At 34.4% G+C, this 14,370-nt stretch overlaps 1 protein-coding gene across 3 annotated transcripts; it reads left to right on the top strand.

The window, feature by feature from the left end:
• The first annotated feature begins 8,649 nt into the window (after nucleotides 1-8,649).
• Nucleotides 8,650-13,844, top strand: LOC110028314 (probable polygalacturonase At1g80170). Of its 3 annotated transcripts, XM_020730107.1 has the most exons (10): nucleotides 8,650-8,977; nucleotides 9,083-9,363; nucleotides 9,555-9,683; nucleotides 10,019-10,189; nucleotides 10,307-10,327; nucleotides 11,350-11,557; nucleotides 12,187-12,268; nucleotides 12,375-12,483; nucleotides 12,615-12,731; nucleotides 13,470-13,844. In XM_020730107.1, exons 2-10 carry the CDS (start codon nucleotides 9,103-9,105, stop codon nucleotides 13,767-13,769), a joined length of 1,398 nt encoding a protein of 465 aa, XP_020585766.1. In that variant the 5' UTR covers nucleotides 8,650-8,977; nucleotides 9,083-9,102; the 3' UTR covers nucleotides 13,770-13,844. The 3 variants fall into 3 exon arrangements, with proteins under 3 accessions (XP_020585766.1, XP_020585764.1, XP_020585767.1); XM_020730105.1 differs by having other exon boundaries at nucleotides 8,650-9,363; XM_020730108.1 differs by lacking the exon at nucleotides 10,307-10,327 and having other exon boundaries at nucleotides 8,650-9,363.
• Nucleotides 13,845-14,370: the final 526 nt, after the last annotated feature.

Genomic DNA, 14,370 nt, shown 5'->3' with positions numbered 1-14,370 from the left:
AACCGAGGTCACCTAAGAAAACTCTCGATTAAGATCAGAGTTTTGTCTTCAAGAATTCAACGTTCATGTTTCCACGATTGTTCATAGGAAAAGTCAAATGGGATAGGTTCAAATAAGAACAGTTATTTCCGGAATCCAAAGGATTGAAGAGTAGGAGATGTCAAAGATACCAAATAAGATTAAGTGACATCTCAAACTAAACTATGGTTTGGTTTTACATCTATGAAAGGAAAATTATGTGATATTTCAGTCATTCATGCAAGTTATTTAGATATTTGAGGCTTATAATTACATTTCATATGTAAATTGCCTGAGGAAATGTGAGGATTTATGTCGTACTGAACGACGACCTCAAAATCCTAAAAAGTTTAGGACTTATATCGTACGATATAAAAACGTAAAAAGTCCTAAAAGATAGTATGTGAGGATTTACGTCATACTAGACGAACAACCTCGACGTCCTATGGGTGTATATTATTTAAATCTACAGAAACTCGGTTGAAGTTCCTCATGTTGTCTTCTGTTGTCACCTCGACCGCCATTCGAAGATGAATCGTCAATCGACTACGTCGTCGTTTCGTTTCGAGAAGAAGAGAGAAGATAGAACACCATGTCTCGAACGGCCTATCCTATGGTGTTATACAAACATGCTAAGATAACAATATTTAAAAGTACGAATACAAATGAATGTTTATAATACGATGCAATAAAAAGAAATGAACAACTATGTAGTAAACTATTGTAATAGGAAAAAACTGAAGTAAAACTATGAAAGTAAAGTAAATATAAAGAAAAGAAAGACTATGCAGTAAAGAAGGAATATACAATAAAGAAATAAAACTAAAACAACTAAGTGTACCTGATTAATTCTTATGATGCTACAAAATATATTACAATTGCATGATAAAAAGGGGTTAGATAAACATTTGCAGATTATAAAAGAAAGGCTAAGTGATAAACATATTAAAATTTAAAGTGGGATATTAGCTTTTAATTTGGGGTTAGGCTCAAACTAGACATCTTTTTCTCTTTTATCTCGATCCCACAGGCAACTGATATATCGAAGTCAACCTATCAATATTAACTAGAGGTCACCAATGAATCACATCTATAATCAAGCAGTCCTAGACCCTTATTGCTTAATGGATTGGTAAACCCAAATAGCATATGGACTTATCGGGGTGTGGTGTGTAGTATATAGACTTTTAAAAGAAATGTAATATCTATTCCTGTGGTGTCTGTTATGTGGAGTGTCTAGTGTGTAATATGTGATGTGTTACAAATGTAGTATTTGTCGTATATAGTGTAATGTGTAGTGTTTATTGTGTATCATGGTATTTGTTGTATAGTGTATGAAATGAGTATCTGTTCCTTTTGCAAGTGTAGTATCTATATAATTGTGTATCTATTCTTTTCAAACTACCAATTCTCAAGCCTTTTGAAAAGGGTTGGAGCTACCGACGACTAAAGGGGTGAAAGGGCATCTCATTAATTGAATATCGATTTTTATATTTTCAGTTATAAGAAGAGCTGATCAATGGTTTTTAGCATCATTGCCTATTGCCCCGCACCTCGAACTTATATCCCACTATAAATGTTTCATATGCTCTTTTTTTAATGAGAATTTATTATCCAAATGAAATCAAAACGTATAAAGTCCCAACATAAACTTTCACAATCTCCAAGTTCAAATGAAATGAATATAAAGCTTGTTGTAACACCCTTCTGGTAGCTAAAAGAACTAACTACAACTATCCCAACAAGATATTAAAGGGATGTTACACTGTATTCAATCCGACTCAAAGAGTTGAAGATTTCAATTTTCTTAGAATATCAAACAAATGTACATACCATCCAAATCTTTCTCGCAATAGGGAAATCATCAAGCCAAAATAAAAAGACCCAAATATATATTCTCGAGTAAGGCAGCAAAGAAGGGAACCACCATTTGTATATCTCAAACAAAGGAGCAGCTATGGGGGCTAACCCAAGTCCCAACAGGGAGCAGGAACCAAACCCGAACCCCAATCACAAGGCAAAACTGCAACCTTAATAAGACAAAACTAGTTTAGTATAGGGGTTAAGCTAAACCACCAAAGGACCAAAACTGAGCTCAATACAGAGACCAAATTAAACCACCAAAGGTCAAAACCAAGCCTCAATTACAAGGCAAGACTATAACCCCAAATTTGATATTAAAACAAAAAAAAATGATCCCAACATATATATTCGAAATAGGAGCAACAAGAGGAGCAAAACTGCAGTCCCAAATCTGATATTAAAACCAAAAGAAATAATCTCCAATATGTATTCAAATAAGGCAACGAGAGGAGCAAAACTACAACCCCAAATCTGGTACTGACACAAAAATATCCTCAACATATATATAGTCAAATAGGAGCAGCAAAGAAGACAAGAAACCAATCTCTGACCAAAACAAGCCAAACCGAGCCCCAGCAAAAAGGGCTAGCAATAGAATAATGTTCTGAATATAACCCAATTAAGAAAAAATAACTGAACAAAGACAAATCCCATATAGAATTGAACTTAATCTCATTCAAAACCAAACCAAATCTCAGACCAAAAATTGAACCCAGCACAAGGGCCAAATTGAATCACCCAGAGAAATAAAATCGAGCCTCAATCACAAGGCAAAACCATCAAGAATTTCAGATGCAATATAAGCCAAACCGAGCCACCAAATGGCTATTCAAATCATTAAAATAATTATTCCAAAGTTGAAGTTCAAAAGTTGAAGTTCAAATAAGGAGATCTACAAGAGACATAATTGAGCCTTCACATAAGGGCTAAATCAAACCCATAAATCTTCATTTTGAAATAGAGAATCGATTGAAAAGTTCAAAACAAAACCACCGAGATTAAAAAAAATTGAATGCCCAACCAAGGAGCTCAACACAAAATTTCCCATGAATCAAATAAATCCAAGAATCTCCATGTTAAAGTAATGCAACAAGAAAATAGTAGTCAAAAGTACTCAAATATTTATTGACATTTTCAATATATCTTTCGAGCAATCTTCTAAAAAACTACCGCATTACCTCCAATATGAATAAGTAAAGGTGGCTATAATATAGATATTCATGAGGAAACTTTATTTCTTCATCAAAGAGACAATCAAGCTAAAATATCATTTCCATTTGATCTATCAATCTCATAATCCAAAAGAGATTATCGCATGGACAACTAATCCAGAAATTAAACAGCATTCTAGAAGTAAATAAAGTCTGACCTTAACTCCTTGCTAACGCAAGAACGAGAAGAGTTAGAAAACCCTGAAACAGAAACTCCCAACAGAGAATGAGCTCTCAAACTATGTCTCATTGAAATCTCCAGAAAAAATCAGCCATCAAAATGCTTCCCCCAAAGGGGTATTTATAGTCATCGAGAGGACAGGGGCTCGCCGATAGTGAGATAAAAGGGAGGTGACGAGAAACGCCCTCGAAGGGTAAGAGATTCATCAAGATTTAAAATAGGGGGTTACCAGATCCATTCGAGCGGGAAAAGCTGTTAAAAACATGTTACCGACGAAGCAAACGGCGAGGCAACCGACGACGAGTGTCGGGAAGGAGAAAGATGACCGGAAGACCGACAAGAAAACCCCGAGAATCCATCAAGAAAAGAAGGGAAGAAGGGATTCAGCTAGGGCACGATTCGGTCCCAAGAGGAGAGGGGAAGCTTCGAGAGAAATGAAAATAAAAAAATGGATTTTTAAAACCCCTTTTACTAAAAAAATTATTATTTATGTTTTTTTATTAAAAGAAAATATCAAATTTTGTGCGACTCACTTATGCACAGCGCCCCAACAAAAATAGGTGTCCTTACTAGCTAAAACTGATGTTCAGGACGTGACGGCGCAGTCCGTTTCATCTTCCAGAATCATCCGGACAAATTCGTCGACGATAGCATCAAATTAACTTCAAATCGCGTGCGGCGCATCAAATAAAATTATTTTGACTCGATCGGAGCCGTTTAACGAGTATATCATTGACCGATTCTCACATAAGTGACAACCAAAGTCAAATAAACTACTCGCGGCAGAAAGTCCAATGTCACACACACGTCTTGGGGTCCACTTTATGTCTTTCAAATTCCTATAGGAATTCAACAAGAGTTTCAATATGCCAGCTTTAATCAACTCAACTAGACGTTAAGAATTAGAAACCATCCATATGAAACTTCAAATAGCGAAGAAATAGCTTGAATTTTTAAGTATTGTGGGTCCCAGTCTAGTCCTCTAAGAGAGTCAAAATATAGAAATCCTAAGACTATATCTTAGGGTATCTATGAAAAGGAAAAGAAGACCTCAAAAATGAGGTCAACATCCTTGAAATTAAAAAATGCTTTTATCATTGGGACCCGACTTTACTCCTGCCCAAGCGCTGTGAATAAATTGAACGGAAACAAGATACGAAATGCCTATGGAAAAATACTTTCGGTGAAAAACCGATAGGCGCACCACCTCTTTTTCCATTCACCGTCTATTTAGGGTTTCGAGTCTTCATTCGCCGGTTGAAGTACATTCGCCAATTCAACGCTAGAGTTCAGCTTATCAAGATGGAAGCCGAGCCTTCTAAGATGGCAACCTAACCTAAGAAAACCCTATGACAGTAGAAGCCAAAGAGCCGTTGAGAATGGAAACTGAAGATAAGCCGTCGAGAATGGAGTCCGATGAACTAAAGAGAACAAAACCAATGATCGTAAGAAGAAGGTTATTGAAGAGGGTTCCTCCAGGTAATATTTTATTTTCTTGGTTGTTTTTTCTTTGAAAAGTTTATCAACATTACGTGATAATACGAGAACATATCCTAATTAAAATGCATTTTTTCTTCTAAATAATACCATGGTAAAATGCAGTTAATATCGTAATACTACCTAAAACGTAATAAAATTATTGTTCCTCGAGGTTATAATTATTATTACAGTTATAAAATACAATTTTTTTAAATAAAATACAGTTCTCCTATACAAAACCTGATTAATACTGACTAATAAAGGCAAATAAAACCGTAATAATTCCATAATACTAGTTAAACAGTTAATGCCGTAATATAACGTAATAATACCATAATAATACAAGAATAATACCATCAAAATATAAGCTTAATAATATTGTAATATAACCGTTTCGTAGTACTACGTGAATAATACCACCAAAATATAACCATAATAATACCGTAATAATACCATAATAATACAACCAAACCCGAATAACACCTTAATAATGACATTGAAATGCCATTAAAATAACACCTGATATTTGTTGCATAGTATTATTTTTGTAGGTTTATGAACCCAAGATCAATGAGTCGTAGATGCCAACCATATGTAGTGAGAGGTGTGATGGATAAGTTCAGACATTCAATATCTGAGGACATGAGAAATGAGCTTAAAGCAATGAATGTCGAGCAATTCTTGGAGCTCCCTCCTTATCCTCAAGAGAATGTCTTGACACTACACATTTTGCAATATTGATAGCATGATAAAATTGTTTTCAAAATGGGTGGGAAAGAGCTTTGCTCAATGAAGTTGCCCAGCTAATTGGCATGTCAAATAGAGGTGCAGTGCCATAGTGGAGTAAACGTCCATCTTGTGGCGTGGATGCCCAGCAGATGAAGAATAATCTATTGGAATTCGCAAGAGGGGGTCTTCTACCCCTTTTGCTAAATTGTTTATAAATTTTTTGTTATCAAATCTATTTTTTTCCTCCAGTAATTTTAGTGTACCCGAAGGACTTAATAACTTTGGGGAGAATATAAAGACTTTTGCCTCCAGGAATCTGAATGCATCGCTGGTTCCAATCCCTGATTTTGTCATTGATCTGAGGATATCGACATTGATGTCACACATCTTTCTATTGGAACACAATAGATGTTTGTCACCGTCCTCTGCCAACGGATGGTTGTGACTTTCTATGAATTTCTTAACCGACCAGTTGTCTTCTAAATCAACAACATATCAGATCATGACTGGATAACTAGTCCTTGTGTTTGCTCTTTTGAACCTCACCATGATATTGTCCTTCAACTCTTTTTTGAAACCAGTCTTACCACAAACAAAGTTCTTTTTCTTGATCTTCTTTGAATTCGGTCAGAAACTACTGTGGTCCTTTCGCACAGTAAATCCAATATGGTGTGCATATACACAATATTGTTCATAGACTTCCTTCTCATTGTGGATTACTACATGAACCAATTTCTCTGCCTTAGGTGACTGCAAATTTAAACATCAACATTAGCACCCTAAAAAGAAATCAATACAAGGCTACAATACATAAATCACACCATCATAGTATCATAATATAACCCAAATAGCACCATTGCAATGCCAATATAACATACCAATCAAATCCCGCTAAGAAATGTTACTAGCATCATTGTTAAAAGCCTATAATAGACACATAACACCGTGATAAAACCACCATAACACCCTGATAACACAATTAGAACACCAATATAAGACTCCGATAAAACATCTAATTAGATCAAATAACACTAGGATAACACCATGATAATACCAAAATAACATCACATTACTACCCCACCATAAGAAAATCAATACAATGCTACAATACATAAATCACACCATCATAATACCATAATATAACCCAAATATAACCCAAATAACACAAATAACACCATTGCACTGCCAATATAACAGACTAATCAAATCCCATTAAAAAATGTTACTAGCATCATCGTTAAAAGCCTATAATAGACACTATACCGTGATAAAACCACAATAACACCATGATAACATAATTAGAACGCTAATACAAGACTCTGATAAAACGTTTAATTAGATCAAATAATACTAGGATAACACCATGATAATACCAAAATAACACCACATTACCACCCCACCATATAGGAGATCTTACAGGCAAAAAACACCCAAATAACACAACAATAACACCAACATAACACCATTAAACGTCAACATAATACACCAAAACAAAACCAAGTCAGCATATCCAATATTACCTTAATAACACTATAATATTACCAAAATAATACTAAATCCCCATGATAGTAACATTACAAGCAAATGTACTGTAACACTTTAACACCATTACGACGATGAAAATAGCTACCCATTAACACCATCACAATGTTGAGAACAACACTTCATTATGACAGTTATTTAACCCACTAAAACTATGAACAATCAGAAATGAAAAACAACTCAAAAAATAACCAGTATAGCACCGTGATATTACCTAAATAACACTACGTTTCACACTAACCGAAACTTAGCATTACACGTCAGATAAAAACAGAGCAAACTTCATTAACAAAACAAATATTCCTTGAAACCTAAATCTATAGTCAAACAAGTATAACTTACCTGCAGAATTCCTTCTGTCGTATCTAAACTCAGCTCATTCTCATGATTCTCGAAAATATTTTGAGATTCCAGCTCATTGTCATGTTTCTCGCAAGTATTTTGAGATCTTAGTAATATTTTCTCGTCAAGAAATACTTCCATCGAACTCTATCCACCGAATACAAATGGATCCTAGAAAAACAATGAAATGAGAATATCCCGAATCCCTATACCTAAAAGAGACAAAATAACTTTTTCCAATTGGCGGGAAGCGAAAATGACAAAAGTGCACTTTTTTTTCTGCCACTTTTTTTCTGCTTGGGCAGGATTCGGGTCAGGTCGGACGTAATATAATAGAGTTTTTAACATATTTTGCAATAGTGGGGCTGGATTTTACGTGACATTTTCTAATTAGCAACCACACGCAAGCTTCCATATGTTGCACATATCAAATAATTTTTCTATTTTTAGACAGTTCAAATCCCGAAAACCCTTAATTTGATAATAATCTTTTAACAGTATTATATGACTAGAATTCTCTAGCGAATTGGTATCCCAAGAAACCCCTCTTTGGCTTTGTAGCAACTCAATCCTTTAATTTTTCAGATGAGATAATCTAAAACAATTTAACTCAAACACCACTCAACCCTTTTAGGAGATAGTGACCCCAAACCCCAACCTTTAACATGTTGAACCCAAAGACCCTTGGCAACCCAATTTAAATCTTTTTGAACCATAAGATTGATCTTATCATAATAGTTTCTCATATATCTAGCCGATGAACGAACCTAGAATAAATTTAACATCAAATCCGCTTGGCTTAGCCATATAATGTGGTAAGACTAAGAATTTAATTTACTATATTATGTATTGAACACACAAATTAGGAAAAAAAAACTCAACATTATGATGTATTTAGCTCTAAAATAGACCAACATGATCATTGGGTGTGTTGAACTAATACATTTTTGCTAGCTTGACCCTTTAGACCACTTAATGAGGAGAAGTATTAAGTCAAAATAGTTATACTTTTATTGTGATGGAAAGTTTTGGGAGGTATAAAGATAAGAAGTAAAGTTTAAGCGCTAGATATGTAAATACATGGGAATTGGATGGTATGCATGTAAATGCCCCAAGATTCAATCATTCAGATCTTCTCCCATGATTTGGTAGCTATACAGAGTACATGCATTAGTCATGACCAAGCTGGATCAGATGGTTAGGATTCCTAACCGTGATGGTGACTTGGGAGAGTCTAAATACCCTTCAAGTATGCCAGGAAGAGACCCAACTGAGCACTGATCATGCACCTCCTCACCCCCCATTCCGCCATTAACGGAGTCCACATACTCAGAGTTTATTGCTACAGCGTTGAGGAGAAGTAAAGCAAAAAAACAAGATGGTGGCAAAAAGTCGTTGGGTTTCACAATTCAAAATAAGCAACGAAGCCAGGCAAGCAAAGCTAAGCCTGAGTGCATTAATCAGTACCTTGGACTTTAAGTTTACTTGGGATAAAACGTAGCAGCAAGGAACAAAGATAGGCAATAGCCACCCCCACAATCTCCACCTCCATAATCCACCTTCCAAGCAAAGCGACTTTTCCAGTCATACAACTTACTAGATACTATATACCGTATGCAAATTACAAACAAGACCCTCCCTTACTATCTTTTCCAAGCATACCATTATATAGATAAATCTCACAAGCTCACATTTTTATTGTAACAATCTTGCTTAGGACATAAAACCTTCTGAAAGATGGGACTAAAATCATGGTTGATCACTTTGCCGCTTGTGCTGATCACCATGCCTGCTGTCGTGAGAGCTCAAGGCACTGATTTTGATGCTGAGCAGAGATTTAGCAGTGGCATCCAGCTCTGGGGAGGGGAAGAAGATGAAGAATTGAAACCACTTTCAGCATCAGAATTCCCGGTATGGAGAAGCAGTGGAGCAGAAAAGAAGGTGGTGAACGTTGAAAGCTTTGGAGCAGTAGGAGATGGCATTGCAGATGACACACAGGTAAAGCTTTGTCCTTTCATGGTAGAATTTTCTTAAATTATTCACCCATTCTGTTTCAAAACCCAATCAAAGCTAGATTGATCAGTTAATTGCAGTGTAAAAGAAATTTAACCAAATTTAACGCGCAATGCATGCAATCATTGTAATTTTTTCTTAAACTTTGAGTAAATAATTTAATAATTTTCATCCAGGCCTTTGCGAGTGCATGGAAGAAGGCATGCTTTTTGAGTAATGCAGTTTTTTTAGTCCCTGAAAAGCGCGTTTATAAGGTTAATGTTACAAAATTCAGAGGGCCGTGCCAAAACAAACTAATCATCCAGGTACACACACTAGTTTTTTTTTTTACTCGAGATAAATATGATCATATCATTTATATGAAATTTTGCTACATCCTCACTTCACTAAATTGAGAAGGTGTTCCAATCAGGCCAACATAAAAGCTTGGTTTTTAATAAGAAATTGGCACATGGAATCTAAAACAATGTTCTTCCGGGCATAAAAAATTTCATTAACAAAAAAGTCTCCACTATTGTCACAAAACAGTTCCAATTTGTTAGCCCATTAAGATGGCTTTTATAACTACTGCAAATAAGAGAATACATCTTTAATGCAAAGTGATTGTAAACTTACTGCATAATTATTGAAAATTGTTCAGATAGCTGGAACTATTGTAGCCCCAGAAGAGCCCAGAAATTGGGATCCAAAAAATCCAAGAGTTTGGCTAGTTTTCTCAAACCTGGAAGGAGTCAGGATCCAAGGTGGCGGGATCATCGACGGATCTGGCAGTAAATGGTGGGCTTCCTCCTGCAAGATCAACAAGACAAACGTAAATATATTAATCTTTATAACCCAGTTCTCATCAAATAGATTACACTGATGACCGGATCATTAACACTTTTTTCTCCACTTCTTTGTTTCTTTTGGCTGTTTACCATATTGACAGCCATGCCGAGGAGCACCAACGGTATAGCATCTCCCAAACTCCAGATACAGCTGACACCTGCATATAATTTCACGAAGTCTTATAAAGAAAGAAGAGAGTAATAAAAAAAAAAACTGTTTCACCAAAATAAGAAATAAGAACTGCAGTTCTTTGAAATGCTTATTTCAGCTCTTAAAGTAACATTTTTCAGTTTATGATGCATGAACACTTCTAATTAAGGAACAGTGCAGTATCAGATTAGTATTTGATATGGACACACCTCCATCACGGGCAAACATGACATAGAAGTTTCTGATTTAAATAGTATTGCATGTCCTACATTAATGAATTAAAAATTTTTTAAAATACTTTTAAAGATATACATATCAATCTATCTATAAGATTAAAATTTTAAAGAAATTCTTTTATTTATTTATTTAAAATTTAAATTTATTTTGAAGTTAGAATAAAGCAGTTAGTACTTATTTTTCATATATTATAAACTACATAATATTTATGTATCTTTTAACGTTTAAAATTTGATGTTATTAATTTTTTTTTTTTTATCATCTCTTCTTCATTTTTCTTAATGATATGTTTTTATTTAATTTTTATCTATATTTTATAATTTATATTAGGAAGATTTTCATACACACAACTCAATTCTTATGTATTTACATATCTAACACGCCAACTTCAATTTATGCATATATGCCGCCTTATGAATGCATGAAAATGTTAAAATTTTATAATTTTAGACGTGAAATGAAAGATTTTGGTGGTAATAATGTAAAAAAGTGAAGTTTGGATGTTAAATATGTCATTACATAAGAATTAGGTGGCTTATTTATATTATAATATCATATCCATGTATCCGTGTCCTATATTTTTAATAATAGAAGTGTCACGTGTCCATATTGTGTCCATATCCTTGTATCTGTATCAATGCTTCATAAGCTTTTAGTAGAAGATAGAATATATAAACTTGCATCTCAAAAGTAGTCCAGAGCCTACTACTATAGAAATTACAGCAAAGCACTACATCTCACCCACTTTGCTTGCAGGCACTGACCATTGACTCAAGCTCAAAGATTAGGGTGAAGGGACTTGGCATCCAGAGTGCTCAACAGATGCATTTCACCATTTCACGCTCTGCAGCGATACGGATCTCCGGGGTTCGAGTAAAGTCTCCCCCAGATAGCCCCAACACAGATGGCATTCACATCAGTGAGTCCACTGATGTGTCCATCCAGAATTGCCACATTGGAACAGGTGCGCAAAATTTTGGACTTGTTTCATGCAATAACACTTCTTCCATCTCATAAAATCACCAAAAGATAGATACTATTTTCCTTGCCACCACCAAATTGAAAACATGAATTATAAGTTTATTTCTTACTGGACATGAGTTACATTTAACCAATCCAATAATAAGAGGGTACGGCATTGTCATGATAACGCAGTGAATGATCATTGACAAGCAAGGAAAGTAGGAAAACTGACTCTTGAGTAAGAAAAGTAAAGCGAGGGCTCAGCTCTTGCAGAAATTGCAGTGCTTGCGTTTTAAATATGTTACATTGTTTTTCTTCTTATAAGATATTTCACTGACAAACATTACAGTAAAAGAGAATTTTTTGGGTCATTTACATACATACCACACAATTCCTAGGCATTTACATATCTAAGACGTAAACTTTGCTTTTTACATTTATATCATACAAATCTTTCATATCACATCCGAAGTACCACTACTTTAACTTTTAAGAGGTGAAATACTATTTTTCATGTAAAGGCAAGGTGACATATATGTAAGAAAATGAAGTTTGAGTGTTAGATATATAATTACGTAGGAATGGAGTGGTATATATGTAAATCTTCCTATTTTTTTTTCTCATCAATAGGAGACGATTGCATTTCTATCGTGAATGCCAGCTCGAACATTAAGATGAAGAACATTGACTGTGGACCAGGACATGGAATAAGGTACATTAACTACACCCACACAACACGATAATACACTAACATAGAATATGTTCCCTTTCAATCATTGATAGAGATATTTAATGATTTAATTTCCCCACTATTTCAGCATAGGAAGCCTTGGGAAGGACAACTCTGTCGGCATAGTTACAGGCATTGTTCTCGACACAGCAAAACTCACAGGAACTACAAATGGCTTACGAATCAAAACCTGGCAAGTAAGCATTCTATAATTACACAATTTAGTTATTGTAAATGGGATTCTAAGCATAAGTTTGCAGTGCATTTGACGTGTTTCTTTGAATGAAAAGCTCAAGCTCATTGATCAATTAGCTGATTGTTTTAACAGGGGGGATCAGGATATGTTAGATCTGTTCGATTTGAAAATGTAAAGATGGATAATGTTGAGAACCCGATCATCATTGATCAGTTTTATTGTGACTCCCCAAAAGTTTGTAAGAACAAGGTAATGATTGACTATACTATGTTTTCTAATGAGCAAATCAAATGAAATCTATGGTTTTAATCAAGGTTGTGAAGAATGGACGGGATATTAAACCGGAAGAAAAAGATGTTCAAGATTCAATGGTTCAATTGGGAATTATCACATAACATATCATTATTATCACTTCTTAAAAGTGAAATAATCCTTTTCATTCATAGGTTTGAAGCACCAAAGTACTATATATATATATATATATATATATGTAAATATGGAGGTTTATATATGAGATATGTAAGTACATAAGATTTGTGTGCGCGGTGTGTAAATTTAGTACATAAGAATTGTGTGCTAGGTATGTAAATTTCCCTATATAATTTTCTAAGTGAGAACACTTCTCACTTAAATATTTTATAATAAAACAACAAATCAAAATTTTAAGACAAACATTTTAAATTTTTTTCTATTTTAATCTAAATTTTTTATTTCTAATCTTTAAAATCAAAAACAAGAAATTGATCAACATTAGAAAAAACTGATTCATAAAAAAGATCTTGTCCGATTCTATACGGAAACAATTTTGGGACCTGAGCCCCCCAGAAGACCATTTCATAATTGAGCCCATCAAACTAGCCGGTCCAATCCAATTTTAAGACAATAGTAAAAATACTAATATAATGATCAAAGATCTGCTGCCAGGTTCGACTGATTGAACTACTAAACATTAATATGCAATTAAATTTGATTCTCTGATAATTGCAGACAGAAGCAGTAAAGATAAGCCAAGTCATGTACAAAAACATCAGTGGGACTTCAAGAACTTCCAAAGCCATGAAATTTGCGTGCAGCGACACAGTGCCGTGCAGCAACATAGTTTTGAACAACATTAACTTGGAGAGAGAGAATGGAACTGCAGAGACTTACTGCAACTGCGCAATGGGGTTCGATTATGGATTTGTGAGGCCAGCAGCAGACTGCCTGCGCAATGATGTTAGCTCCGGTTGCAACGGTGGTTCGCTAAACAATAACAAGAAGCATGTTGAAATCAATACAGAACTATGAGAGAAATTATGAACTGAAACAAATTAAACTTTAAAATATATAGTCAACAGAAGCCCAACTATTCTGATATGGCCACTTTATTCCCAAAGTTCTGTAGTGCTCCTGTTAGTCTTGTAACTATAGAAAATTGATCCAAAATGGTCTATCTTGTAGAAATCATGACAGAAAAATGATCTTAGTTTTCAAAATTGGTCCCAATTTAGTACTTGAGGGATTGATTGAGATCAATTTTCAATAATTGAGAGACAAAATTTAAGCACTGCAAAATTTTGGCAATGAATTGGCCACATCCGAATAGTAAGTGAATCATTTTAAAATTTAACCCTATAGTCCACAACTTAATGTTATAATAGAACTTAAGGTGCTTTGCTAGCATAGCCACATGAATGCTGATTCATACCTGTGAAATTTTTATAAATATAGATTCATGTATTCATTATTTAACTGATCATATTGCAGATATAATGTGATATGGTCAATATAATTACAATTGGTCATATAGAAATTATTTTCTTCTATGATTTTCAACTTCTAAGGAATTTTAAAAGTGTTTTTTTATGCACCTAAGAAAAATGAATTATAAGATAATTGTCATGTTAAG

The sequence above is a fragment of the Phalaenopsis equestris genome, unplaced genomic scaffold (genome assembly GCF_001263595.1).
Source record: "Phalaenopsis equestris unplaced genomic scaffold, ASM126359v1 Scaffold000511, whole genome shotgun sequence".
NCBI classification, from domain to species: domain Eukaryota; kingdom Viridiplantae; phylum Streptophyta; class Magnoliopsida; order Asparagales; family Orchidaceae; genus Phalaenopsis; species Phalaenopsis equestris.
This window is presented reverse-complemented; position numbering and strand designations above follow the sequence as displayed.

What these genes read in the sequence shown, in the direction of transcription:
- LOC110028314 (XM_020730107.1), top strand. Translation starts at nt 9,103, where the DNA reads ATGGGACTAAAATCATGGTTGATCACTTTGCCGCTTGTGCTGATCACC. An exon ending in GAATTGCCACATTGGAACAG is followed by an intron (nt 11,558 to 12,186) that starts GTGCGCAAAATT and finishes TCTCATCAATAG; the next exon opens with GAGACGATTGCATTTCTATC. An exon ending in TACGAATCAAAACCTGGCAA is followed by an intron (nt 12,484 to 12,614) that starts GTAAGCATTCTA and finishes TTGTTTTAACAG; the next exon opens with GGGGGATCAGGATATGTTAG.